This window comes from Orcinus orca, chromosome 17 (assembly GCF_937001465.1).
Source record: "Orcinus orca chromosome 17, mOrcOrc1.1, whole genome shotgun sequence".
Classification (NCBI taxonomy): domain Eukaryota; kingdom Metazoa; phylum Chordata; class Mammalia; order Artiodactyla; family Delphinidae; genus Orcinus; species Orcinus orca.
This window is the reverse complement of record NC_064575.1, coordinates 44,656,510-44,683,454: the sequence shown is the minus strand read 5'-3', so window position 1 is coordinate 44,683,454 and position 26,945 is coordinate 44,656,510. Positions and strand designations below refer to the sequence as shown.

Sequence of the window (26,945 nt, the reverse complement as noted above, 5' to 3'; positions counted from 1 at the left end):
TGAAACAAGTAATTATAATAAAAAATAAGGATCAGAAATTTGATTTATCTGTTACATAAATAAAATATTCAAATGGCAACCAGATCCTGCTAACAACCCCTTGGGTTGAGCCAGCTGGAAGCATTATTTTTGTTCTCTTTGTTATTCCTGATCTAAAACTAAAAATGGCCAAGGGTGGGGAGAGTCATAAATGCCTGTAGGTCTCTAAGTTATGGTTAGTGTGACCAGAATTCTGAAAGCAGTATTTTCAAATTTTACCGTAGTTTTAACCCTCCAAGTATGCAGTCCCCACAATACTTATCTCCTTAGCAGAATAGGGACATTCTGAAACAAATGATTTGCTGTACCTCCTCGTCCAATACTTCGGAAGCCTCACCCCCTACACCATAGTATGTTGAATAGACTTAATTGAATTAATGGATCTTCTGAAGTTGTATTCTATGAATGTTCTCTGCTTCCTACCCTTAAACCCCTTTTTCATGCCTCTGGATATTCTGAAAATGTACAATGAAGATGATACAGAGCTGTTTGAAAGGATAAGAAGGAGTTGAAAAACAGCAATTAGAGGTGATTATCAATGAGATGAGAATCACAGACTCTAATCAAGAGTAAAAACTTTAGTCTTGTGTTAAGCTTATGGGAATGGTGACTGCTGTTGAACAGTTTTTTGTCCACTGTACAGGACAGATGGAGTTTGCAGTTGTGTGTCACTTGTTTATTACATCCTCTTAAAATTAGTAGCTGTGTAACCAGATGGGTCTGGGAGCACAGCTGTGGATACAAGAAAATAAATGAAACCTGTCTGATGCTGCCATGCCCTTTTGAGATGCCAAAGTATTCCAACTGCAGCAGAGAAAATTCACTTTAATTTGACATTATATTGATAGAGTAGATTGAGAAATCAAATCTTACAAAAATAGTTGACACTAAGTCTTTCAACCCCATGTATTTTATTAATATTTATTTTTATAGTTTGCAAATCTAAAAAAATCTAATTATAAAGCTAAAAATCTGTATAAAATGTCCATTTGTAATTTCAATATCCAGGTAAAAATTACATGTTGATTATAAACCAAATTTATTTTAATGCTTTTAAAGTTTATTAGGTGGCATATGTTGAATTATTAATTTTGCATTCTTTTGAAATGTAAACTACATTTGTGTAAGTGCAAATAAATTGCTTCTCCATAAAATAATGTCAGGAAGGGGTGTGATATGCAAGTGAGAATTACAAGGGAATATTTAAGCCCCTTAGGATACTGTACTAGCACTATTTATTCTTCTTTCTGTTTAGCCAAATGATATGTTAATATTGAGACAATTCCTTCATGGTATGTGTGTGTGTGTGTGTGTGTGTGTGTGTATATATATATAAGTTTATAGACTTTTTGAAAAATAATATGATTTTTGCCATTGTATATATGTTAATTTTTTGGCTATTATTTCAGCATAATTGATTAATATAATCCATATCAGATCACCAAATGAAGTATCCAGGACCATCCTTCATAGTTGTGTTAATTATATCATATCATGCTTTATGAGCCAAGAGTACTTAGTTTTGTTCTGCCACATTGTAAACTATAGAATTTAGAATTTAAAAATGAGTTTTAAAAAATAATATTTAATAAGGATGTTTACAGAGACATAATGTAGAAACTGGTTATAATAGTTTCTTCCTATTAGAAAAGGAATGATAATTTAAAAAAGAATCTGTGTCCAAATGCTATAGCTAATAATAAATGTATTGAAGCAAGAAATAATGTTATTTCTTTCTCAAATGTTATTTCTTTCTCAGATAGAGAAAGATAAACTGTGTAGGCACAAACTACATTGCTTACATCCAACAGTTTGATATCCAAACTATGAAAATATATTAAAATTATAAATGTTAATTTTACTATTAAAAAAACACAAATTTAAATAAAAATAATAATACACATCTATTATTATACCCACTGATGTACCTGCCATTATATTAGGTATTGTCAAGCACAAAAGTTTCTTTGCTTAATGACAGAAAGTGTTAAACAAAAAGAATGTGATTATTAATTCTAGACTGTGTTTTTTTATCTCGTGAAACTGATAAAGTTAACCAACCTCATTTCATGAATTTCAAATCTACTTTTTTTTTCCTTCCTCAGGAAGTTGGCCTTCTACTTGCAGCTATATTGGCCCTCCTACTGGCTTTCTATGCTTTCTTTTATCTCAGATTGTCCACAGATGTTGACCCTGATCTGGAACCAGATGAAGATTAGTTGAGCAGCAATCAATGCATGAAAAGGATATAATTTTATAAAAGCACCTCTAGGGACCAATACTTTCTGAAGTACTGAGACAGCAAGGTCTTGAATTTTTTCTGCTGGCATTTTCAGTTTGCAGAAATATCTTTTAAAATGTTGCATAGGATATCAAGAAAAGAACCTTACCTAGTAATGTAGTATGTGTGCTACCAGATACTTTTATAAATCTTTCTACTTTGACAGGCAACCTATTCATGGTGCATTTAGATAAAGTGAAAAACAGATCCTAAATTCTTCAGATGTCTTAGGCAATTTATGTGTATAACTCCATCACTTACAGATTACTAAATCTATTTTTGTTCCATATACATTCTAAGTAAAAGTATATATCCTCATTTACAGAAACATTCTCTAGTCACATTCAGAGCCTAAGAAGGAATGAAAACTCATGGGAAATTTTTCATTTTACAGAGAAACCCTGCTTTCTTTCCAGACGTAGTTTATATCATTAGAGAGACAATCTGCACATACATCTACAGTAATCTTTTTCCTTCTTTGCCAACTGTTCAGTGCACATGTGCTCCATCAGAAATGGCACCTGGATGACAGAAGCTCAAAGAGTCACATATGTCTCTAAAATAGAGTTGCTTTCCTCTTGGGCTGTCTGAACTGGTGTAAATAGAAAGTTCAGTTGATCTTGATTTTAATTAACTTATTACTCTATTAATATAAACTTGGAATTCTATTTTAATTATGTTGTCCTGGCTGCTTGCAGTATCAGTTTTCCCCTCTTGTTAAGGAGATATGTAGCAACCTGTTGTCTAATTGTGCAGTGTTTTTCACACAACGGTAATAGCAGAAGTCCTACCTACTCAGAGTCATTTTCTTGGGTTGTCTCTTATATCTGAACAATACAAACTTGTTTTACAAAATTGTATTTTGTCTCTTGGGAATTAAATCAATTAGAACCCTTTCATGAAAAGTAATAGAAGAAAATATATGTCTTATATTACTCACATATGGAGTTTTTTGTTTATATGATTTTTCAAGGTATTTTACATTTGTTGGAGTATAATGACTAATGTAGTCAGTATTTTTTACTGGTAATGGAATTTTAAAATAATTTTATAACACATGAGTACATAAAGGTTAGAAAATGGAAAAATATGTGTCCACAGCAGAGTTGTTAGTTACTACCTTACATAAATATGTATAGAAAATGAATAGCTTGCAACATGTGCATAAGGTGTTTCATAGTAAATACATTGTATTTATAAAGAGTAAATAAAATGTTAAGATTGTTTCCATACTCTCCAAGAGAAGAAAGTATTGATAAATATCCTAGATAGTCTTTGAGACTTTTGCAGATAGTTGAATGTGGTTGTGTAGCATTATGTTCTGTAGAATTTTTTCAAGTAGCATAACTCATTTCATCAGTGTGAAAACAGCCAAAAGTTCCAGTGTCCTCACAGATCATTTATGCCAAACATCTGAGGGCAAAATTTAGCCAGTGCTGTTTCCTGGATTCTTCCCATTGAAATCACAAACTTAAGAGACAGACCAAGAGTTCCTATACATTCACCACAGTGGACAAATCCAAGTGGCATTTTTAGGAAAGGTTGCAGCATTTAATGCCATGTGGTATGTCTGTTTGTGAAGTGGGTGGCAAGAGAATATCCAAGCTGGCATTTTGGATATGATGGGTCTTTTACTTTCCTGAGTGACATGCCACATGTCAAGAAATACTGCTTTCCCCCACTCCTATCACATTTATGTGAACAATCTTCATTTAGTTATTTCCCCTCCCATCTGGTGTTAAATACAGTCATATAAAATAAAGATTATTTCTAATTTCAGTGGTAATTTAAATGCAAGGATATGTAATAATTGTCTATTAAATACCTATCCAAGTGAGATATTACAGAATTTACAGTATTTAAAATAGATGATTGTACTCTTGGAAATGTTTGAAAATTCATTACCCTGAAAAAAAGGAGAAAAACAACTTTACTATCCTGTTCTACTCTTGAGGTATTCTTTGGAGGAAAAATGTTGTTTCTGATAGTAATGAATATTAGCCTAGACACAGCATAACTAACTTAACTGATTAACTTATGGTAAGTCCCAAAGGCTAAACTCTGATTTTAATAAATAGCAGGTAAAGTGAGACAATGTATATTTACAAAATAATGTTTTCGTGAAATGCACATTTTTCAAACTCACATTAGCTGGGAAGCAGCCAATCCTCTGTAGAGAAATCCCAAGTTGAAGTCTGGTATGAATCTTTGAAGACAGAGAGGTGATATCCGGTCTGCAGTTTCAGGGGACTACACTTTTAAATAGTGAGTGGTATTTGGCATAAATCTGAGACTGGCACCATACAAATTTTAGGCATGGGTTTTTCCCCTCCAATAATTCACTGCTCAGAGTAATTCAGAAGGCAAAAAAAAAAAAAAAAAAAATTAATGACTTTTCAGAATGTTAGAATCTATCTGTTAACATACTCTTTCTGCAGAAGAAATTTCAACTAACGCAGCTGGACTTAACGTACAGCCTATAGAACACTTTGAATGAAGCTTGAATGGTTGCTGGTTCTTATATTGCATGAAAAATACAGAATATGTAAATTCATTTGAGAGGCGATGTTGTAAAAATATAACCTCATCTATAATTTCTTCTAAAACAAATGTGCTAAAATCCTATTTTACTACCAGAATGAGGTTTGTTGTTGTTTTAAGGTGGCAAAATACTTGAAGATTTTCCAATCTTTTTCAATTTTTTGTAAATGTAGGTGAAGTACTCCCACTCCAACCAAGGATTACAAAATCCTGAGAATATGTTCTTATTCATTTCTGTAATTGCAGTAGTGTAGTGGTCTGCACATTTTTAATAAATGCATGTTAGAATTTAAGTTAATCTCTTTCAGTCCTCTCAGAGCCTGGCACAGTTCTTGCATGTAACAGATGATCAAAAATTATTTGCATTTAATAAATAAAACTTAAAAATCACAATATTGATCAACTCAGCATTTAACATTTATGGTCTTTGGTTGTATTGGGACACATATATATTTAATCCTGGTTCTCTTTAAGATCAACACAACTAGCATTAAATTTGCTACACAACAGAAACGTTGCTCTTTTCTAGGAAATCAAATATGCTATTTTCATCTTAGTATTGTTAAAAATCATACTCATTGTTTTAAATTTAACTTAGTCTAAATCTTCACTCCCATTGTAAAAAAAACTAAATTTTCATTATAATGCTATATTTATGTGAAAACTAAAGTGTTATATTTTCCAGAATCTAAATTATATAGTCATTGATAATTCAGTAGATCAATTTATGCTTTAGATAAGCTTCAGAAATAAACTTCTAGATATTAAACTTAAATTTTAATGTATTTCATCCATAACAAGGTTATTGTGTCAGAGACTATCTAAGATAAACTTTTATTTTTTTCTTACCAACAATTAGGTGAAGACACTTACCTGAGGCTTCTCTGGGGAGATTCTCACCACTTTTCCCTTAGCAGCACTGCCTTCTTTTATTAGAATTGCTCCAATGCAGCCTGGATAGAATGTTTGCTAGATTTTGTTCCACTGACACCATATCTAAAATCAGTGTAACCTACAGTAAAAATTGTAGCAGATGAATTCAGTGCCTACAGAAACACTTTACTATTTTGTATAGGTTTTAGCTATACAGGTAAGTATAGAGGGAACTGGGAGAGTCACTTCAAGAACTATATCAGTGTGGAAATATCTATAGTGGGTCAGTAAATGTATCTAAAACAATTGAACTGCTGTCGTATTCAGCATTGTGCCTCTTTGTTAGACAATTTTTTTTTTATCCCTAGCAACAGACATGAGATCCTTATTTCAAGAAAAATAAGATACTTTACATGCCAGAAGATTTTTTGATGACAGTACCCCCTCCTATTCTTCATTTTTTAAAACAACAACCAAAATGGTGGGGAGGCAGCCAAAATTTGAGGTACCAATGCCTCTCGAACAGATGTCGCACCATTATTTTTTAGCTCGTTTAGATGAATAAACATGTTAAACTGTGAAGTATTACATTTTAGATTTTTTCATTAAAAAAAGAGACAATCTGTTTACTGTCCTAATTGAGACAACAATCCTTGTGGTTGCCAGTTTTGGCAGTCATAACAATGAACTATAAATATTTGGACCAACCAAGTAAATGATGGCTATAAAGGCTATAGCATGTGTAAAGTTCTGTTTTCACGGGCACCCATCTTAGTATGGCATTTTTTTCTGACTTCTTCAAATACAATTGTTTGTGTAAATCTGAAGTTTCATGGTGAGCCTGAAAGAAATTGATTTCAATATCTAATTTTGTTCTAGTTTATCATCCTTTTCAGTGTTCAACTATCCATCTGCTTGTAACAAATTGCTTCTGCAGTTGCTCTATTGAATGTGACAAGGCAGGTCTTATTGGATTGCCTTCTCTGTACATCCTAGGATAATACAAAATTCAGAGGGTTTTTTTTTGTTGTTGTTCTCATATATATAAAGTGAGGTTAAAAACATTTTTAAAAGTCTCTTTAATTGCAGTTTTTTAAAAGAAGATTTTATAGATAAACATGGCCAAATATAAGTCTTGCTATAATGACCATGAGATGGAGGTCATAGTCTTAGCCCTTATCAGTATGCTTTACATAAAACAAGGGTGTGGGAGAAGTTGGTGGACCAAAGAGAAATAATCCAGACATTAAAAACCCATTTATGACACTAGTTCCTAAACATTTGTGATGCAGATAGTGAGTGCCCTTCTAGGCATCTTATTTGAGTTCTCTTGCTCACTTTTCCTACTCTTCACCCATGTACCTCAATTCTAAATTCTCAGCAATCTCGAACATTCCTTCTCTGTTTGTCTGAACCTCACTTGTACTTTGTAATACTTAACTTTGTGCTTACTATATTAACTGCCTCTATCTACTGTTTTACTTAGAATCATCATTGATCCTTACCTATATTTTCTACTGTCTCTTATTTCTTACCTGCTTTCTTTTTAATCTGTCACTAACCACAGGCATTACACAAAACTAGAGAATAGTACAATGAACCTCAGTCTACCCATCACCTAGTTTCAACAATTACCAATATTTTGCCACTGCTTTATATACTCCGTGCATTTTCTGTAACCTGAGGTATTTTATAGCAAAATTCAAATATGCTGACATTTTACCTGTAAATATCTCAGTATGCATCCCTGAAGGAACTTTCATATTTGTTTGTTTGTTATTTGTTAGGTATTATTTTTTGAGTTACTAAGAAGCTACTATTACAGCTAATATAATTAATTTTTTCTTGTTATCACTTAATACCAAGTCAATATTCAGATGTCCTTAACTGCCTCCAAGATACCTATTTAAGATAAGTTTTGAATCAAGATCTGTACTGCATTTGGTTGTATGTCTCTTAAATTTCTTTTAAAGTTGACCCTTGAACAATGTGGGAATTAATCTCCTTATAACTCAGTCAGCCCTCCATATCCCTCATTGCTCCACATCCGCAGATGCAACCAACCATGATCATGTAGTAGTACTGTAGTATTTACTATCGAAAGATATCCACGTATGAGTGGACCCATGCAGTTCAAACCCATGTTGTTCAGGAGTCAACTGTATTCTGCAACAAACCTTTTTCTATCATGCCATTGATTGTTGAAGAAACCAAGTTATTTGTCCTTTTGGATGTTCAACATTCTAGATTTGGCTTTTTCATTTTGTTATTCATTTTATTCCTCTATTTTTCCTATTTTCTGTAAACTAGGAGTTAACTTTTAAGTTAGATTAGATCCAGACAGTTTTGTTGTTGTCATTTGTTTGTTTTTAAGGCAAGAGTATTTCATAGTGAGACACATGATATCTGGTTGTCTCACTTATGGTGGTGCTGAAATTTAATAGTGGATTCATGCGCTAGTAACCTGATTCCCTCCAAAATAAGGTTTTACATCAACATTTTACCTAAAGCTTTTAGCATCCATCCATAATTGTTTCCTCGGTTCATTATCTCATTAGGCATTTCAAACTGGTGATTTTCCGTCATTCCTTTACCATATATTAAGTGAAATTATTAAAAACAATTTTATCAACTATTTGGTTAGCTTACACAGCTTATAACAAGAAGGAAGCATAAATACTTGAAATCCAAATTTCAGAGTAATGGCTTAGCACTCTCTAACTGTGGCCAATAAAGATGTGTCATTGTTGTTCCTGTTGTTTCTTTTATTATCATTATAAAGGCATAGATTTTACCTATGTGGTGTGGCTCAATCCTTTGTAATCTTTGTTCTTTTCTGTACTGAAAGGAGAATTCCATTATCATGCTTTACGTTATTAAAATCATGAAAGTTTTATGTTTTTACACTATTTTAAGTTATTCTGAAAGTGACAGCCAGTCCAATCAGATTTTAAAAACAACAGGAATAAGTAGTAAATATGGGAAAAAGTATAATATTTTCATATTATATGATCGACTAGAAAACTAAGAAAATACTAAGTTTTATATAACATGCTCTTTTAGAAAAATATCTGTGAAAATCACTATCTACCTAATAATTAGCTAAATATCATAACATGAAAATATTTTTACAATTGCAATCAAAACTACAGAATTATCTAGAAAAAAATCAGCAAGAAATATGAAGAGTCTTCATTGGAAAAAGAACTTTACAGGGGAACGTAATAAAACTTTAATAAAAAGGGACCAACTATTTCCCTGAATGAGATCATTCAGTATTGTACAAATATAAATTTTCTTCTGATCTGGAAATAGAAAAGAGAACCTTTATCAGATATTAAAGTGTATTATAAAGTTATAATACATAAAATAATATCATTGTCAAGGAAAAGTAGACAAACAAATAGAAAAAGCACAATGTCCAGAAATATATTCAAATGTAGATATTCATTTAATGTATCCTGTAAGTCATGAAGATGGAAAGATAGGTTATTTATTAAATGTATTAAAACAACTGAGTGTCCATTTTGAAATTAAAAGATGCCTACCATGACGTAAAACAAGATTAATTTCTGATGGAATTTGATTTCTGTATGAAAATAAATGAAACCATAAAAAGTATTAGAAGAAATTGTAGACATTTTAAGAAAATTATAGTAGGGAAATTATTTCTAGGCATTGATTCATGAGTCAGAAACCATAAAGGAAATACTGTTGGTTTATAACACATTAAATTAAAATCTAACACATAACCCGGTACCCAGTGTTAATTAAAGATGTGAGAAAACAGTCTCTTTCATATACTGCTTAGGGGAATGGTAATCTTACACACTTTATGGAAGGGACTTTTGCAGTGTACTTTAAAAGTCTTAAATTTCATATATACTTTAGAAATTTATCTCAAGATAATAATGCCTATAGTGTGTAAATACACAAAGTTAACCACAGCATTCTTCGTAACATCAAAACAAACAAGCAAGCAAACAAAATGAAAGCAATGTAAATGCCCAATGTAGGAGTCTTTTTAAATGAGTCATGTTACATCTATAAAATAAAATGTGATGTATTTATAAAAATAACATATTTATACTTAACTGACATGGAGAGAGGTGAAAAAGCAGTCATAAAGGATTACATGTAATGCAGTTCTCTTGTTCGAATGTATATACATGTCTGTGTATTGTATATGTGTGTGTTTATATGAGTCTGTTGGAAGAATATTTAGCAAAAATTAAAGAGTATTTATCTTTGGATATTAAGTTATAAGTGATTTTTACTTCTCTATATAGAGAGAATTCTTCAGTCTCTGCTCTTCAGGCAAGACTAGAAGGGAAATGTTTTACTGAGCTACATCATGGGTCCAGACACCTGGCAGATCTATCTGTTTTGGGTTTTTTTTTTTTCCCATTATGTTCTTCATTTTTCATTCAGTTAATAAACATTAAGCACCTATTAGGTGTTATAATAAGTCATCTTTTACATTTACCCATCTATATGCAATGTAAGAAGTATGGGAAAAGGCAGTTCTGGGTTTTTTTGTATGTTTTACAGTGAGAAATTGAGGAATGCTTCAGAAAAGAACTGATAATGTAATAGGGAAGAACTTTTGTATCCTATTACAAGCTAATAACTCAAGGCATGTTGCCTATGAGCTTAAATTATACATAACGGCCCATCTCTGGGAACCCTGACTCCCAGGTAATGAGCATTAAGCTAAAATACCTTTTTTTAGCTCACAGGAAACATCCTGACCAGGCCCACCTGTGAATGACTGCAGGGAGGAAGAAATTAACACATCCCTTCTGGAGGCTGATGGGAATCAGAAAATGCTTGACTTTACTCCCTCTGCTTTTAGTATAAAAGAAGCCTGAATTCTAACTCAGGCAATGTGGTTCTTTGGGGCATGCCCACCATCTTTTTAGTTTGCCGGCTTTCCAAATAAAGTCATTATTCCTTGTCCCAACAACTCGTCGCTCGATTATTGGCCTGTCACGTGGCGAGTGGTACGAGCTTAGACTCAGTAACAGTATTTGGGTTTATACATTTGTTCATTCAAAAATAACTTAATTGAACATGTACTACATGCCAGAACTGTTTTTGTGCTTGCAACATATCCATAAACATTAAAAAACAAAAACAATACCCTTGCTCTCATGACATATGATCTTGAGAGATGGTGATGGTTTCATCAAACAGAAAAAAAGCGTGAAAAGGGTATTCTGAAGTGAGAGAAAACCAATACAAGAGTACAAATACATACTAGTACTTGAGTGCTAGGCCTGTTGCAGCCAAGAGTGGCTGAAACACAGAGTGTATGTGGTAAAGTGGAGTGAGAAGTTTGTTTGTTAATGTCCCTTTGTACTTATTGTCACCTTTCTTTCCTTTGCCTAAAACCATTTCCTTATATTTAATCGGGAAAATGCCTACATATCTATCCTTTAAGACCCATCTGTTCCCAGATTTTCCTGGACTTCCCCCGCTCCAGCCACCAACACCTCCAACCCAAGGCTAGAATTTATTCCATGACAATTATTCATTTATATAATTCTTCCACTGGACTCTGAGGTCCTTCAGGAAGGAACTCTGGGTTTCATTGCTGTATCTCAAATGTCAAGCACTCCTCTAGACCCATGGCATTTGCCACAGTAAATATTCTTGAGTGAATAGATACTACACCTCATTCCCTAGAACAGGGTTTCTCAACATTGGCACTATTGACATCTTAGGCTAGATAATTCTGTTGTGGGGCCCTGTCCTGTGCATTGGAGGATGCTTAGCAGCAGACTTAGATGCTAGTATGCAACTAGATGCCAGTAGAACCTCCTCCTGCCCCAGTTATTGTTGGAGGAGGTCATCAAGAGGATGGACAACTGGTTGGCCCATGAGTTGGACCAGGGCAATGGGAGGTTCCTTGCCCCTTCCCTGGGATGTATATTCTTCCCACTGTTTCCACAGTGGGAACCATTTTCAAGGACACAGCCTTTGGAGGGCAATGTATTGTGGAAATCATTTGGACTGTGTACGTGACTGTTAAGGCCTCTATATAAATGTTATGATTCTGAGAGCAAGTGCAGAGATCTACTCATCTCTTACTTTCTAATTTTTCATTCATTTGACTTGCCTTTTACTGAGATTGGTGTGTTAAAGTCTTTTATTAGTATTTTTTTTTCTCATATCTTCTGTGGGTTTTGCATTTTGAACATGACTGCTTTGTTATCTGGTATCTTGTTATTTGGTGTATTGATATTCATTATTATATCTTGATTATAAGTTTTGGATTTTAGCATTATAGAGAGTCCTTGATGCTTTTAGGCCTGAATTCTACCTTTTTAATATCAATATCACAATTCCTGCTGTCTTATAGTTTCACTTTTTTTTTTTTTTTTTTTGCGGTACACAGGCCTCTCACTGTTGTGGCCTCTCCCATTGTGGAGCACAGGCTCCGGACGCACAGGCTCAGCGGCCATGGCTCACGGGCCCAGCCGCTCCGCGGCATGTGGGATCTTCCTGGACCGGGGCACGAACCCGTGTCCCCTGCATTGGCGGGCAGACTCTCAACCACTGCACCACCAGGGAAGCCCAGTTTCACTTTTTTGATATGTCTTTTCCCATACCTATGATTTCAACAGTTTGAAACACTGTATGTTTGGTGTGTCCCTTACATAGAATCACAGAGTTCAGATTTGCTTTATGAGCCAATTTGGATTTTTTTTTAATAGATGAATTAAGCCCATTCACATTTTCCAATGTGGCTGATATATTGATATCAACTCTGCATATAATTTTATTTTACAGTCACCAAATATATTTAGTTATATATACTATGTTTCTGTATTTGATGTGGCTTTGCTTCTAAAAAATTATTTTGGTATTTTTGAACATTGGTATTTTTATTTAGAGATTTCACTTATATTTATGCCTTTTTTGTGCACTTAATATACCTTTTCTTAAATAACCTTTTATTCAGTAGACTGTCAGTCTTACATGATATCCTTGACTTTCGTCTATTACCTATAAAACAGTCAATAATCTTAGTCTGCTTTCTCCTTTGTCTTTTCCTTCTTCTATTTCTAGTTGTTTTCTTTCTACTTTTCTAGAGTATATTCTTCTACTCATGCCACTACCCTTCTTTTAGGTATTTAACTCTTAAAATACTCAAAAATTAAACTTAAATTTAACTCAAAAATTTAAAATATATAAAATGCTTATCATCATTTATTTTGCCAAAATTTTCCAGGTTATCTCCTAGTTGAATGAAGGTCATCCAACCAAGGAAGAGCTCATGTGTAAACTATTCTCTTGATTCACGAACCTTTAAAATAGTTTTTCTATTGCCTTGACACCTGAGGGACAGTTGGGTGATTACAGAATACTTGGCCTGCAATTTTTTTTGTTTGTGTGTTGCCTTTGAAAAGCTTGATGCCAGTCTTTCCTAGACCCCCTCTATGCATAAGCAACTCGATGTTATTGCCGGTATACCCTGAATTCTAATTGTTTTTCTAGAACATGTCTCTAAGTTGATTATTTTTGAGTTTTCTAGGCACACAGTGGGCCCTTTGAATATGTAAAAAAAGGTTTTTCTTACTTTTGAAAAGTTTTCTTTGATTATACTTTTACATATCAGTTATAGCACGTTTTGTTTTCCTTCTTCAGAGACTTCAATTATATGTATTTTGAATTTTTTTTTCATGTCGTCAATTTCAACCATTTTCTCTTTGACCCTTTTACTTACTACTTTATCTCATTTTATCCTTTTATCCTGCTTTCCTTCAAAGTTCCTTAGTAAATTTCACTAGAATCTATTATACCTTGGGTACCTCTCAATTTATTCTTTATTTCTGAGATGGGCTAGTTTTTTTCTACAGTTTCTTTGCTGAGATCAATCAACTCTTACTCCATCACTCCCCTTTTTTTTTCCCATTGTGCCCTTAGTTTTAAACTTTCTGTTTCTAGTTTATATCTGTATCTATATCTGTGTCTCTACGTATCTATATCTAATTTTCAAATGCTCATTTGAGGATTTTTAATTCAGTTAAAAATTGTGTAAGCATATTCTTCTGGTTTGTGGTTTTTGGTTGTTTTTGTTTGTTTGTTTTTGTTGTTGCTTTTTGGTACAGACCATTTCATCAGCTGAAGTATTTTGATTTGAATTTTCTGTTTTCTTCTTCCATTAACTTTGTATGTAGTTGGTTTGATTTTTTTTTTTTTTCTATTCCTAGTCATTTTGGGGGTTGAGTCTCTAGTTCAGGATTACTTCCTTATAAAAGCTTAGTGAAGCCAGTTTCTTTAATGAATGCTTTCAGTGGTAGGGAAGACACAAAGGATCGCATGCCTTGTCTCTTTCATTTCTGAAAGATCCTCAGGTTTTCCCTTACCTTCTTTCTCATTTCTGCTACATTCTCAAGAGCATAATCTTTTCTCTACTTTTATGATTCTCACTAAGAAGCAATGCTCTTTGAGGCTGCTGACTTCCTCAGTATTAACCATTTTCGAATATTTTTCCTATAGCTGGTACTGTGAAGTGCCAAATACCAGACCTCAAATTTTGCCACTTAGTATTGTACTTCCTTTTTCTGGGGTCTTTGACTTGTTGATGTGTTCCACTTTTTAATGGTGTGTCTTAAGTGTCCCCTTTCCTAATTTTGGCACCTACAGGCTTAAGATGTTTGTTGGAATGTGGTGTTTATATCTCTGTTTACAGGTAACTTGATTTTGGTGTTTTCTACTTCCTAATGAGGGTAAACACTTGAGCCATTTGTGATTATATTTGCATTCTTATTTTGATATTATCATTGGGTGGAGGACTTGAGAGATTCAAGTTCAGGAGGATATCGTTATCTCCAGTCCCACAATTTTTAAATAGATTTTGAAATTGCTTATTTTCTAGGTTAAATGTATAAAGCTGCTTTGGATTTGTCTTCTATAGACCTTATTATATTTTGAATTTTAAAATATTTTTTGTCTTTAACTTGTATATCCCTAAATGGACTCCACACTTTGAGGGGAAAGATCTTGTAATTCTGATATTCACCATAGTACCTGGTATACTAACATACACAGAATAGCTTCTCAATACATATTAATTATTCAGTTATTAAAATTTTTATGTAAGAAATTGTAAGCAAAATATTTGGTTTCTTTATATATCTTTTTAAAAAGATTTCATACCTAGATAAATATTGAGAAATATCTCCTAAAACCATTAAAATGTAGTCCAGTTTCTTAAAAAGAATCCACGTTTTAAGAGAAGCACCAATATGAGAACATGTTCTCATGATAAAACTGGAAATAATAGACTAAGTAGTTTCTCCAATTCATATTTTTCTCAGTAATTTCTCTGCAAAAAAAAAAAATGGAAACCCATAAACTTTGTTCATTTTAACACGTGTAAAAATTAAATCAGCAAACAATAAGAAAATATAATACATTATTGTAATCTCTGCTATTTGTTAATTCATTTAATTTAAATGCAAATTGTATGTTTTAATCATAAATTGCTTGGTACCAGGTTGTTCCTAGTAATGAGCAGTTCAAGAGATGGCACTTTTTTGAAATTCTAATAAAGCATTCCACAGAGCCCTCATTCTTTGTGAGCATGGTTGCCCCTTGAAACATCCTGAAATACAGAGCTAAAATGATTTAAAACCTCAGAAGAAGGTTTCTAAGGTTGGAATAGGAAGCTACTCTTGGCTTCATGGCTAGATCTGAACACCAAAGTTAAGAAGTAATTTCAAATCAATCTGTAGAAAGATTTTACCTCTGATCATGAACGAACAGAAGCCCTCTCTCCAGAAGGTGTCAGGAGTCATATGATGGACACTAATGATGTCTGCTGCCTTTTATCATCTGTCAGGGACGAGTCACATTTATTTCCACACAGACAGTGAGAACATTTAATGAAACAAAACAGCATTATCGAGCTCCAGGTTTCCCAATTCTCTTTGGTCCTAGAAATGAAGCCCCAGTTTCATTAAATTGTAGCTTTTGGAGGTATACTACAATTATAGTCCATTGAACCAAAAATTATAATAAGATCCCAAAGCAAAACTTTAATATACACAGACCTCCTCTCTCTATTTCAAAAGTTCAAGTTAATTCAGCAAATACCACAGCTTTAGGATATATATATAGAGAGAGAGAGAGAAAAAAATTATAGAATAAATACAAAAATGAATTAAAAATAACCAAAATCATATTATCCAGAAATATTCCCTAATAATGTTTATACATTAATTATTTTGCTTTTAGCCTTCTAGACTTTATACTTTCATGTTATTATAAAAGTATGCAATTTATTTGTTCCCAGGCCTCAATAGCCTGTGACTACTGTAATACCCAAATTTTTGCTGTCTTTAATCAAAAAATGCACAAATGTAGGCATATATAGGCCTACCATATTGTCATATTCTTATTTATTTATTCACTCAACAAATATTTACTGTATTTCCACTAGAAGCAAGGCACTTTTTAGCAACTAGAAATATAGCAGTGAACCAAAAATAATGAAATCTGTCCACACAGAGCTCGTATTCTGGAAGAATAGCTGAGCAGAGATATAAAATAAACAAATGAAAAAATACATACAAATATATAAACATAATATGCCAGGTGATGAGAAGTGCTATGGAGAAAAAGAAGGTGAGGGAGGTGGAAAATGAATGTCTCTTCACCCCACTTGCTCTACCAGACAATTCAGACTATTTTTTTTAATTAATTAATTAATTTATTTATTTATGGCTGTGTTGGGTCTTCGTTGCTGCGCACAGACTTTCTCTAATTGTGGTGAGTGGGGGCCACTCTTTGTTGCGGTGCATGGGTCTCTTGTTACAGAGCACAGGCTCTAGGTGCCTGGGCTTCAGTAATTGTGGCACATGGGCTCAGTAGTTGTGGCGCTCAGGCTTAGTTGCTCCGTGCCATGTGGGATCTTCGTGGACCAGGGCTTGAACCTGTGTCCCCTGCATTGGCAGGTGGATTCTGAACCACTGTGCCACCAGGGAAGTCCCAGACTGTTCTTGATTTGACCAGACATGCTTTGACCTGAGGGCCTTTGCACTGACTGTTTTTTCTATTGGACTCACTCTTTCATCTCTTTCTAATCTTTGCTCAAATGATAACTTCTCAATGAGGCCAACCCTAACTAGTCTACTTAAAATTGCAACCTGATGCCATCTGCCCTCACCAGCACTCCTAAGCCATCATCGTATTTTGTCACTACCTAAGGCTTATCACTTTTGAACATTCTGCATAGTTTACTTAGTTATTAAGCATATTGTCTATTTTCAGTCTCTCTCCACTGGAATGGAAGGTCCATAAGAGCAGAGATTTTTGCCTGATCACTAATGTATTCCAAGTGCTGAAACTAGCATCTGATACAAAATAAATGTTCAAAAAATATTTGTTGGGGCTTCCCTGGTGGCGCAGTGGTTGAGAGTCCGCCTGCCGATGCGGGGGGACACGGGTTCGTGCCCCGGTCCGGGAAGATCCCACATGCCGTGGAGCAGCTGGGCCCGTGAGCCATGGCCGCTGAGCCTGCACGTCCGGAGCCTGTGCTCCGCAACGGGAGAGGCCACAGCAGTGAGAGGCCCGCGTACTGCAAAAAAAAAAAAAAAAAAAAAAAAAATTTGTTGGATGATTAAAGTGGAGATGTTGAATAAGCAGTTGAATATCTAAGACTCAATTCTGGCGAGAGAAATCCAGCCTAGAAATACAAATTTGGGAGTCATATAGGGTGACATTTTAAGTCATAACATTGTATGAGACCTCCTAGGGAATAAGTAACAATAGAGAAGAGGCCCTTAGAAATGTTAAGGAATCAACAAGATGGGGGCACTCCAGGGAGGAAGGCTGAGAAAAGAGGGTAGTAAGGCAGGCGGAAAACCAATTGTGTTTGGCCTCCTGTCATATGAGGGAAGAAAATGCTTCAATAAAGAAAACGTCAACAAATTTAGAATATTTGTCTTTTTGTAAAAGATAAATATGCAACATACCTTAATTTTTACTACTCTTTTAACTACTACACTGCAAGATAAGCTCTGTATTTCTGAGTAGTAAAAACAATTTTTTGTCACTCCAATTTCATTACGAAGTATTATAAATATTCTGCTTTTTATAAAATGAGCTGCTGGCAATACGTGCACATAAACTGCAGGGTGGCCCAGTAAATGAACAGCAAGTATCCTGAATCTCTTAAGATGCACAGGCTTCCCTTTAGAAATCCATTCATCTGCAAAATAACACTCCAAGGGACCTAAGGTTGAGCTTATTCAAATGAGACTCATCACCTGCTTTCTCAGTTCCCTTCCTCCTCTAATGATTTCTTCTCCCATATGTGGCACATCTTTCTGTAAAAGCTTCACTATTCTACATGATTCCTCTTCCCTCCCTTCCAGCCAAGGGACCAGCTGTGTTGGTTTTGTATCCTGCCTATGTTGCCTCTGTTGCTTTTACTGCATCCTGTTTGCTCCTTCCTTACTAAGGGCATCTTCTTTCAGGCCCTTAATACTACAGTTTCTGTCTTCTCTTCATAACCAAGTGTCATCAAAGCTGTCTCTCTTAAGGTTCATCTGCATTCACTAACTCCCCTTGTCACCCCCTTTCATTCCTCACCTACTGTACTTTAACTGTACTGTTCTCACATCTCTGTCACATCTGCTTCAGCTGGGATTACTAATAACCACCTAACTATCCACTTAAGTGAACTTTTTCAGTTCTTACTTTGCCTATTTGTGGCACTAGACATTGTTGGAAGCTTTCTTCCACTTGACACCTTTTCTTCTCATGGCTTCTGTCATACTACATTATATCCTACTTTTTCACTTCTCCTGATTCTTTGCAGCCTCCTCTGCAGCCTCCCTTTTCTCTCTCTAGTCTTAAAATGTCAGTGTTCCTCAGAGGTCAATCTGTGGTCCTCTCAGCACACCTCTGTCTTTAATCTACATGAGTCCCTTGTTCCAATCTAATTAAATTGAACTAAATTCATTCATTCCCCAATGCTCACCTACGTTTTTCTTCTCTGCTCTTCCGTCACACTGTCCCTACTTTCTAGATTTTTCTTCCTACTTTCACCATCAACCCACTGTCAGATCTGTAGTACTGGTCCTTCACGACTCAACTGAAATAGCCTTGTCCTTTCCTCCCCAGAGCACCTCAGCTGTACCTTTAATAAGGTGCTTTCCACAGCCCATCAAGCATTAGCATTATTCATGTATCCTATCATCCCCCTGCAGGCTGGCCACATGTCTAATTCATCCTTTCCTACATTGGCCTTAGACAGCTGAAACTCAATAAATGGGCTGATATTACAATGACATGATAATGGTATCCAGGAAAAGGCCATTTAGTTAGCAACTTCCTGAATTACCTAGCACACTGTGAATTAAGAAGTGAGCAAACTAATTCCTGTCCTGTTGAAATTACTGTGCTTGACGAAGCATCTCAATGAGCGGTGGGTTTGGCACAGATTCACTGAGCAGTAGATAACTTTTTCATAGTTCTGAATAACTGGACATTAAAATATAGAAACACATTTACAAATATGCAAATTACAGTGGTTATCTTTTCTTCATTTACTTTCAGTGAATCATTTATATGTACATCAATACTGCTATTTCATGTTTTTATAATGTTTTAGACATTTATTATGTATGACTTCACAGTTCTCTGAGTACCTTGGCAGAGCTCACTCTGAAATAAAATTAACAGTAATGATTATTAATAACAATTTAATGGGGCATTATATTAACATGGACGAAGATTAGGGCTTATTACACTTATTATTAATATTCCTCATATGATAATGTCTTTAACAGTTTTAAAATTTGTCATGTCATTATATTGGCCCCTTTTCCTTAAGCATTGCTTGGACTTACAACTACCAAAACTATGACTTTTTTTTTTTTTTTTTGCGGTATGCGGGCCTCTCACTATTGTGGCCTCTCCCGTGCGGAGCACAGGCTCCGGAAGCGCAGGCTCAGCGGCCATGGCTCACGGGCCCAGCCGCTCCGCGGCACGTGGGATCTTCCCGCACCGGGGCCCAAACCCATGTCCCCTGCATCGGCAGGCGGACTCTCAACCACTGCAACACCAGGGAAGCCCCAAAACTATGACATTTATTAGCTAGTAATAATAGTAGCAACAAAAGCTACCATTTACTGAGCACTGTGCCAGTGTAGGCCTACTGGTAAGCACTTTATGTGCATCATTTTCTTTGATCCTTACAGAACCTCAGGAGGGAAACCATATTGTTATCCCCATTTTACATTGAAACTGAAGCTTAGGAAAGTGAAGTGACTTTTTCGAGGTCATTAACTGGAAGTAATGGATCTAAGTTTTCATAATAAAAATGTCTGATTTAAGAGCCAGTCTTTAACCCAAGCTTATTTAGCTTCTAAATCTCTTTGCTCTCAGTAAGACATATATTTGTATAAACAATAACACTTCTACTGAGTTTGCCAGTTGTCGTATTCAACATCTGTAAGGTCATGCTGTACTTTGCTCTAGGAAAAACCAAATGTTCCCAGATAGGGAACTTATTAAACACATTATGGTATGAAGTATGGTTACTGCATTTCCATAATTTTTTGAGAAACATTAACTTAAAAGAAAATGAACCTGAAATAGGTTCTTATTATACAATGTTGGCTTCATTTTAAGTGCTCACAAAATGTATTTTTAAACAACCCATTCTAGACTCTTGACTAGAGTCAAGTTCTCTGACCTGCTTTGAAAGAGGAGAGCTAAGTTTGCCCACTCCAGCCTCCCAAAATTTCAAATCTTCATGATTCCCTAGGACATCCAATTAGATTGATGAAATGATACTGTTTCCTTAATGTTCTAAATAAGTGATGTTTGAAAGCTAAGAGACAAATGTAGTTGAGACAGAAATTCTTCCAGTCTTCTTATGGATTTCAGGCTTCGATTTCCTCTTACCAGCATTTGTCCTGGCTTTCCTATCTGAGGATCACTCTCCTTTGACAACCAAGGCAGAAAAATCATCAGCCCTTACCAGATCTGTTCTCTACTTGTCATCTGTCAGTACTGTACAATTAGACCTGAGCAATAGGCAACCTGGACCTTCCCTGCTCTTATTTGGAATATAAGTAAGTGAAACTTTTTTTGTATTTGTCCTTATCATTTTCTCTCACTTCAATTCATTTAGGGGCTAAGACTTCCTGATGGAATTCTTTAAAATCTCTGCTACATTTTTGGTATTTGTTCTTCTTTAATACACCTTTTTTACATTGAAATCCATTAGAAAGCTCCCTTTAGGGGTATATGTAACTTCTAAAGTTGATGGTTCTAGACCATTTGATTGAACAAGCTTTGGGAATCTGATGAAAGCTCGGGGCACCCCTCCCCTGAATAATGCACCTACAGATTCAAATTTCTTATAAGTTCAGGGAATTTATAAACCAATGGCTTTCATCTATGGACCGTTATAGAAAAAATTCTGATTAGAGCCACCATTATTAAAGACTTTCTCATTCTTACCTTCATTAGTATTATCACAGTTGTATTGAGTCAATTAAAATTTTAATATAAATAATTTAATTTTTTTCTTTTTTCACATTTTTCCTTCTAATTGACATACAGCACTGTATAAGTTTAAGGTGTACAGCATAATGATTTAACTTACATATATCATGAAATAATTATCACAATAAATTTAGTGAACACCTATCATCCCAGATAGATACAAAATTAAAGAAAAAGAAAAAAAAATTTTCTAGTGATGAGAACCCAGGGTTTTCTCTCTTAACAACATACAGCAGTGTTAATTATATTAATCATGTTGTACATTACACCTCTAGTACTTATTTATCTTATAACTAGAAGTTTGTACCTTTTGACCATCTTATTCCAATTCCCCCTTCCCCCACCCCACCTCCAGTTACCCCAAATCTGATCTTTTTTTATAAGAGTTTGTTTGATTTTGAAATATAATTGGCCTACAACACTATGTTAGTTCCTGGTACATAACATAGTGATTCAATATTTCTATACATTACAAATGATAACCATGTTAAGTCTAGTTACCATCTGTTACCATACAAAGATATTACTTTATTATTGGCTATATTTCCCACACTGTATATTTCCTACCCCTGACTTATTTATTTTGTAACTGGAAGTTTGTACCTCTTAATCTCCCTCACTTATTTCTCTCATCTCCTTCAGCCCCTCCCCACCTGGCAACCACCTGTTCTCTGTATCCAGGGGTTTGTTCATTTGTTTTATTCTTTAGATCCCACATATAAGTGAAATTATTCAGTATTTGTCTTTCTCTGTCTGACTTACTTTACTTAGCATAACATCCTCTAGGTCCATGCATGTTGTCACAAATAGCAAGATTTCATTATTTTTTTATGCCTGAGAAATATTCCATTGTGTCTGTCTGTATATCTGTGTATGTGTATGTATGTGTGCATAATATACATACATATATATATATATATATATATATATATATATATATATATATATATATACCACATCTTCTTTATCCATATGCCACATCTTCTTTTTCCATTTATCTGTCAATTGGCACTTTGGTTGCTTCCATATCTTGGCTATTGTAAATAGTGCTGCTATAAACATAGGGGTGTATGTATCTTTTCAAATTAATGTCTTTGTTTTCTTCAGATCAATGCCCAGGAGTAGAATGGCTGAATCATATGGTAGTTCTATTTTTAATTTTCTGAGGAACCTCCATACTGTTTTCCATAGTGGCTGCACCAGTTTTTATACCCACCAAGCGTGCACCAGTGTCCCCTTTTCTTCGCATCCTCACCAACACTTGCTATTTATCTTTTTGATAATAGCCCTTCTGATAGGTGTGAGGTGATATCTTATGGTGGTTTTGATTTGCGATGTTGAGCATCTTTTCCTATGCCTGTTGTCATCTGTATGTCTTCAGGGAAAATGTCTATTCAGGCCCTCTGCCCATTTTTTAATCAGGTTGTTTGTTTGATACTGAATTGTACACATTCTTTGTATAACTGGATATTAACCCTTTATCAGATAAATCATTTACGTATATCTTTCCCCATTCAGTAGATGGCCTTTTGGTTTTGTCAGTAGTTTCCTTTGCTCTTCAGAATATTTTTAGTTTGATGTAGTCTCATTTGTTTATTTTTGCTTTTATTTCTCTTGCCTGAGGAGACAGGTACAAAAATAATATTGCTGAAGAAATGTGAAAGAGTATACTGCCTGTGTTTTCTTCTAGGAGTTTTAAGGTTTCAGGACTTACATTTGAGTTTTTCATCCACTTTGATTTTATGTTTGTATATGGTGTGAAAAAGTAATCCAGTTTGATTCTTTTGCATGTAGCTGTCCAGTTTTCCCAGCACCATTATTGAAGGGACTGTCTTCTCCCCGCTGTATATTTTTGCCTCCTTCGTTGTAGGTTAATTGACCATAAGATTTTAGATTTTCTTCTGGGCTCTGTATTCTGCTCCATTGATCTATGTGTCTATTTTTGTGCTAGTACCATAATGTTTTGATTACTGTAGCTTTGTAGTATAGTTTGAAATCAGGGAGCATGATACATCCAGCTTTATCCTTCTTACTAAAGATTGTTTTGGCTGTTGAGGGTCTTTTGTGTTTCCATACAAATTTTAGAATTATTTGTTCAGGTTCTGTGGGAAATGCCTTGGTATTTTGATAGAGATTACATTGAATCTGTAGATTGCCTTGGGGAATATGGTCATTTAAACAATATTAATTCTTCCAATTCATGAGCAGGGTATATTGTTCTATTTGTTTGTGTCATCTTCAACATCTTTCATCAGTGTCTTAATAGTTTTCCAAATACAGGTCTCCTCCTCCTCAGTTAGATTTATTCCTGTGTACTTTTTGATGCAGTTGTAAATAGAAGTATTTTCTTAATTTCTCTTTCTTTTTGTTGCCAGTGTATAGAAATGCAACAGATTTATGTATATAAATTTTGTATCCTGCAACATTTTCTGAATTCATTGATGAGTTCTGCTTTTTGACAGCTTCATTAGGATTTTCTATATAAAGTATCATGTCACCTGCAAACAATGGCAGTTTTACTTCTTCCTTTCCAATTTGGATTTCTTTTTTTGACTGAAAAAAAATGCACAAGATAATAGTTGTGAGTTAAATTTTATATGGGGCAAAATGAGGACTATAGCCCAGGAGACAGCATTCCAGATAGCTCTGAGAAACTGCTCCAAAGAGGGAGGCGGGAAGGTCAGTATATATGTGATTTTGGTGAAGGGGGAGTACATGCAATCAGGCACATATTTTTTGCAGGTTTCTGCTAGTCTTGTGAAGGTTACTGCTAGTCACAAGGAGCAGATATCACCATGAAAGTTTTTAGTTCTTTTCTAGATATGAGAATATACAAGAATTGGGCTCATAAAATCTTCTCCTAAAAATATCTAACCATCTGAAGGCCTGTTCTGCTAGTTTTTTTCAGAGCACAGAGTGCCTCATTCCTGATCTCCACCCTGGACTCCTTTCAGGGTGTGTTGAAGGCCAGCGGTCACAGCAGCTTGTGATTTGATCCTTAGATGGTAGATGGCAAGTGCCAATTTGTAGTTGACACTTTTATTTCTTTTCTTTGTCTGCTTGTTGTCGCTAGGACTTCCAATAGTATATTAAATAAAAGTGGCAAGAGTAGGCATCATTGTCTTTTTCCTGATCTTAGAGGAAATTCTTTCAGCTTTTTGTCATTGAGTATGATGTTAGCTGTGGGTCTGTCATATATGGCCTTTATTATGTTGAGGTATGTTCCCTCTATACTCATTTAGTTGAGAGTTTTTATCACAAATAGATGTTGAATTTTGTCAATAGCTTTTTCCAAATCTATTGAGATACTCATATAATTTTTATTCTTCACTTTTTTAATGTAGTGTATCACATTGATTGATTTGCAGATATTGAACCACCTTTGCATCCCTGGGATAAATTCCACTTGTTTATGGTGTATGATCCTTTTAATGTATTGTTGAATTCGGTCTGCTAATGTTTTCTTGAGGATTTTTGCATCTATGTTCCTCAGTGATGTTGACCTATAATTTTTCTTTTTTTGTAATATCTTTGTCTGGTCTGGGTATCAGGGTGATACTGGTCTTGTAGAATGAATTAGGAAGTGTTCCTTCCTCTGCAATTTTTTGGTACGGTTTGAGAAGGATAGATTTTAACTCTTCTCTAAATATTTGGTAGAATTCACCTGTGAAACTGTCTGGTCCTGGACTTTTGTTTGTTGGGAGTTTTAAAAATTATTGATTCAATTTCATTACTGGTAATCGGTCTGTTCATATTTTCTATTTCTTCCTGATTCAGTCTTAGGAGATTGTACATATCTAGGAATCAGTCATTTTTCCTAGGTTGTCTGTTTTATTGGTATTTAACTGTTCATATTAGTCTCATATGGTCCTTTGTATTTCTGTGGTGTCAGATGTAACTTGTCCTTTTTAGATAATTTAATTATAACAATATTTATTTTAGGGTCTCACACCACAGGTTTATACATGTCTTTACTCTGAATATTTTGAAGACTGTCTTCATAAGATTTGCTTACCACCTTCATTTTCCACCACAGCTATTTTGTATTATTGATTCAACTAAGGCAGTGTGTATAATAGAAAAATACAAGGCTTTGGTATATAACATTAATCAAGGTATTTAGTATCTCTAAGTTATAGTATTTCCCTGTGCTAAATATGATTATGATTTATTTCATTGTTTGCTTTTTAATGGGTGAGAATTAGGTGGGGATGTCAGCTCCCCAACAGAAGAAATGTCATTGGTTTTGTTAATTGTGGTTCCTCAGCAGTGGTCCAGAACAGCACCTGGCACATAGTTGTTGCTTAACGAATGTTTATTGAAAGAATCAATAAAGTATATAATATTTGACTTGCCTGATGATGATTTCATTCTGAAATTAAAAAATCATTACTAAGGACATACTATCTGCTAAGAATGTAAGAGAAAGGGAAACAATGGAAATATAAGAGACAAAGAAAATAAGAAATTAATGAGAGAATGAGACTGAAGCTAAAAGACAGACTATGAGAGAGAAAAAATGAGTCCAGCAATAAGGAAAAGAAGTGTGTACATAAAGACTAGTTAACTGAAAAGACTTGTCTCTATACTATTTTCCAAGAGGATGAACAAATAATAAAAAATTACTCTCCTGTCGAGTTGGCAGCAAGAAGCTTCCAGTAGAAGCAATATATCTGAAGTAGATTTTTGTACCTGCTGCTTAGCATTGAATGAATATATAATAAATTTTATTCAATTTATTAGATTATCTTAGAGACCCTAAGTATGTCTTCAAATTATTTATTGATAGAATTTAACCAACATTTACACCTTAAATATCCAGTATCCTGGAGTTTCTATAGAAACTTTCTTTGGTTGTTCTCAGCATCTATTTGCATGACATCATTATACACTCCTTGTGAAGAATGCCAAGGAATGGCCACAGGTGTCTGGTGCATTCTGACTATGGCCAAGAGACCCATATCATTAGGATAATGACCACAAGTCATCCTGCTTGGCTAAGTGTCTGAAATCAAAATGTGAGGCAAAACCAACATAAGTACAGTTAATTTAAGACACTTTCTATTTGTTAAAGCTAATTTCAAGTCTGGTTTACAATTAACAATTGCCCAAAGGATTAAAATGCCCATGTCATGTGACATAATAGAGTGTTTGTGGCACTGACCCCTGGATTTAATATTTCCAGGAATGGATTTCATTGCTTGTGACCTTACTGCTGGAAGGAGTCCTACTGTAAAATAAATATCAACAATATCTTGGCAATGCCAAAGCAATTTATGATTTTATGACAGTCTATACTGGTGTCTAGTATTAAAGCAATACTGCTGGAGGCTAATTAATGGGTACATGTAGGATGTTCCATCCTGTAAGAGGGAGGTTGCCTGTTCCCTCACTGGCTGCTGGTTGCAGCTCTCATACTGATAGCATGTTGTTGCCAGTGTTGCCACCTCATTAGAAAATTAGCTTTTAATTAATTTTGGAAGCTGTTGCATGGGTTTCAATAGGAGGCACACATTTGTACACATCTCGTGGCAGAATTCAACCACCCCTCCATGTTTCTAATGGGCCTCTCCTGCCTCGCAGTAAAGCAGCAGTCCAGCTGCTTGCAGGCAGCAGCTCCATGGGTAGCATTGGCCACACAGCTCCAGCCTGCTCCCAATTACAAAGAGATGTCCTT

General features: G+C 34.7%; 1 protein-coding gene across 3 annotated transcripts in view; it reads left to right on the top strand.

Annotated features, from left to right (window-relative positions):
* Window positions 1-9,987, top strand: part of TRIQK (triple QxxK/R motif containing) — a 98,280-nt gene extending 88,293 nt beyond the window's left edge. For all 3 annotated transcript variants that reach the window (XM_004283218.4, XM_033411703.2, XM_033411701.2), the window contains one exon: window positions 2,145-9,987. In XM_004283218.4, the coding sequence (XP_004283266.1) occupies window positions 2,145-2,258 (114 nt within the window). In that variant the 3' untranslated portion in view covers window positions 2,259-9,987. The remainder of the gene's footprint in view (window positions 1-2,144) is intronic.
* Window positions 9,988-26,945: the final 16,958 nt, after the last annotated feature.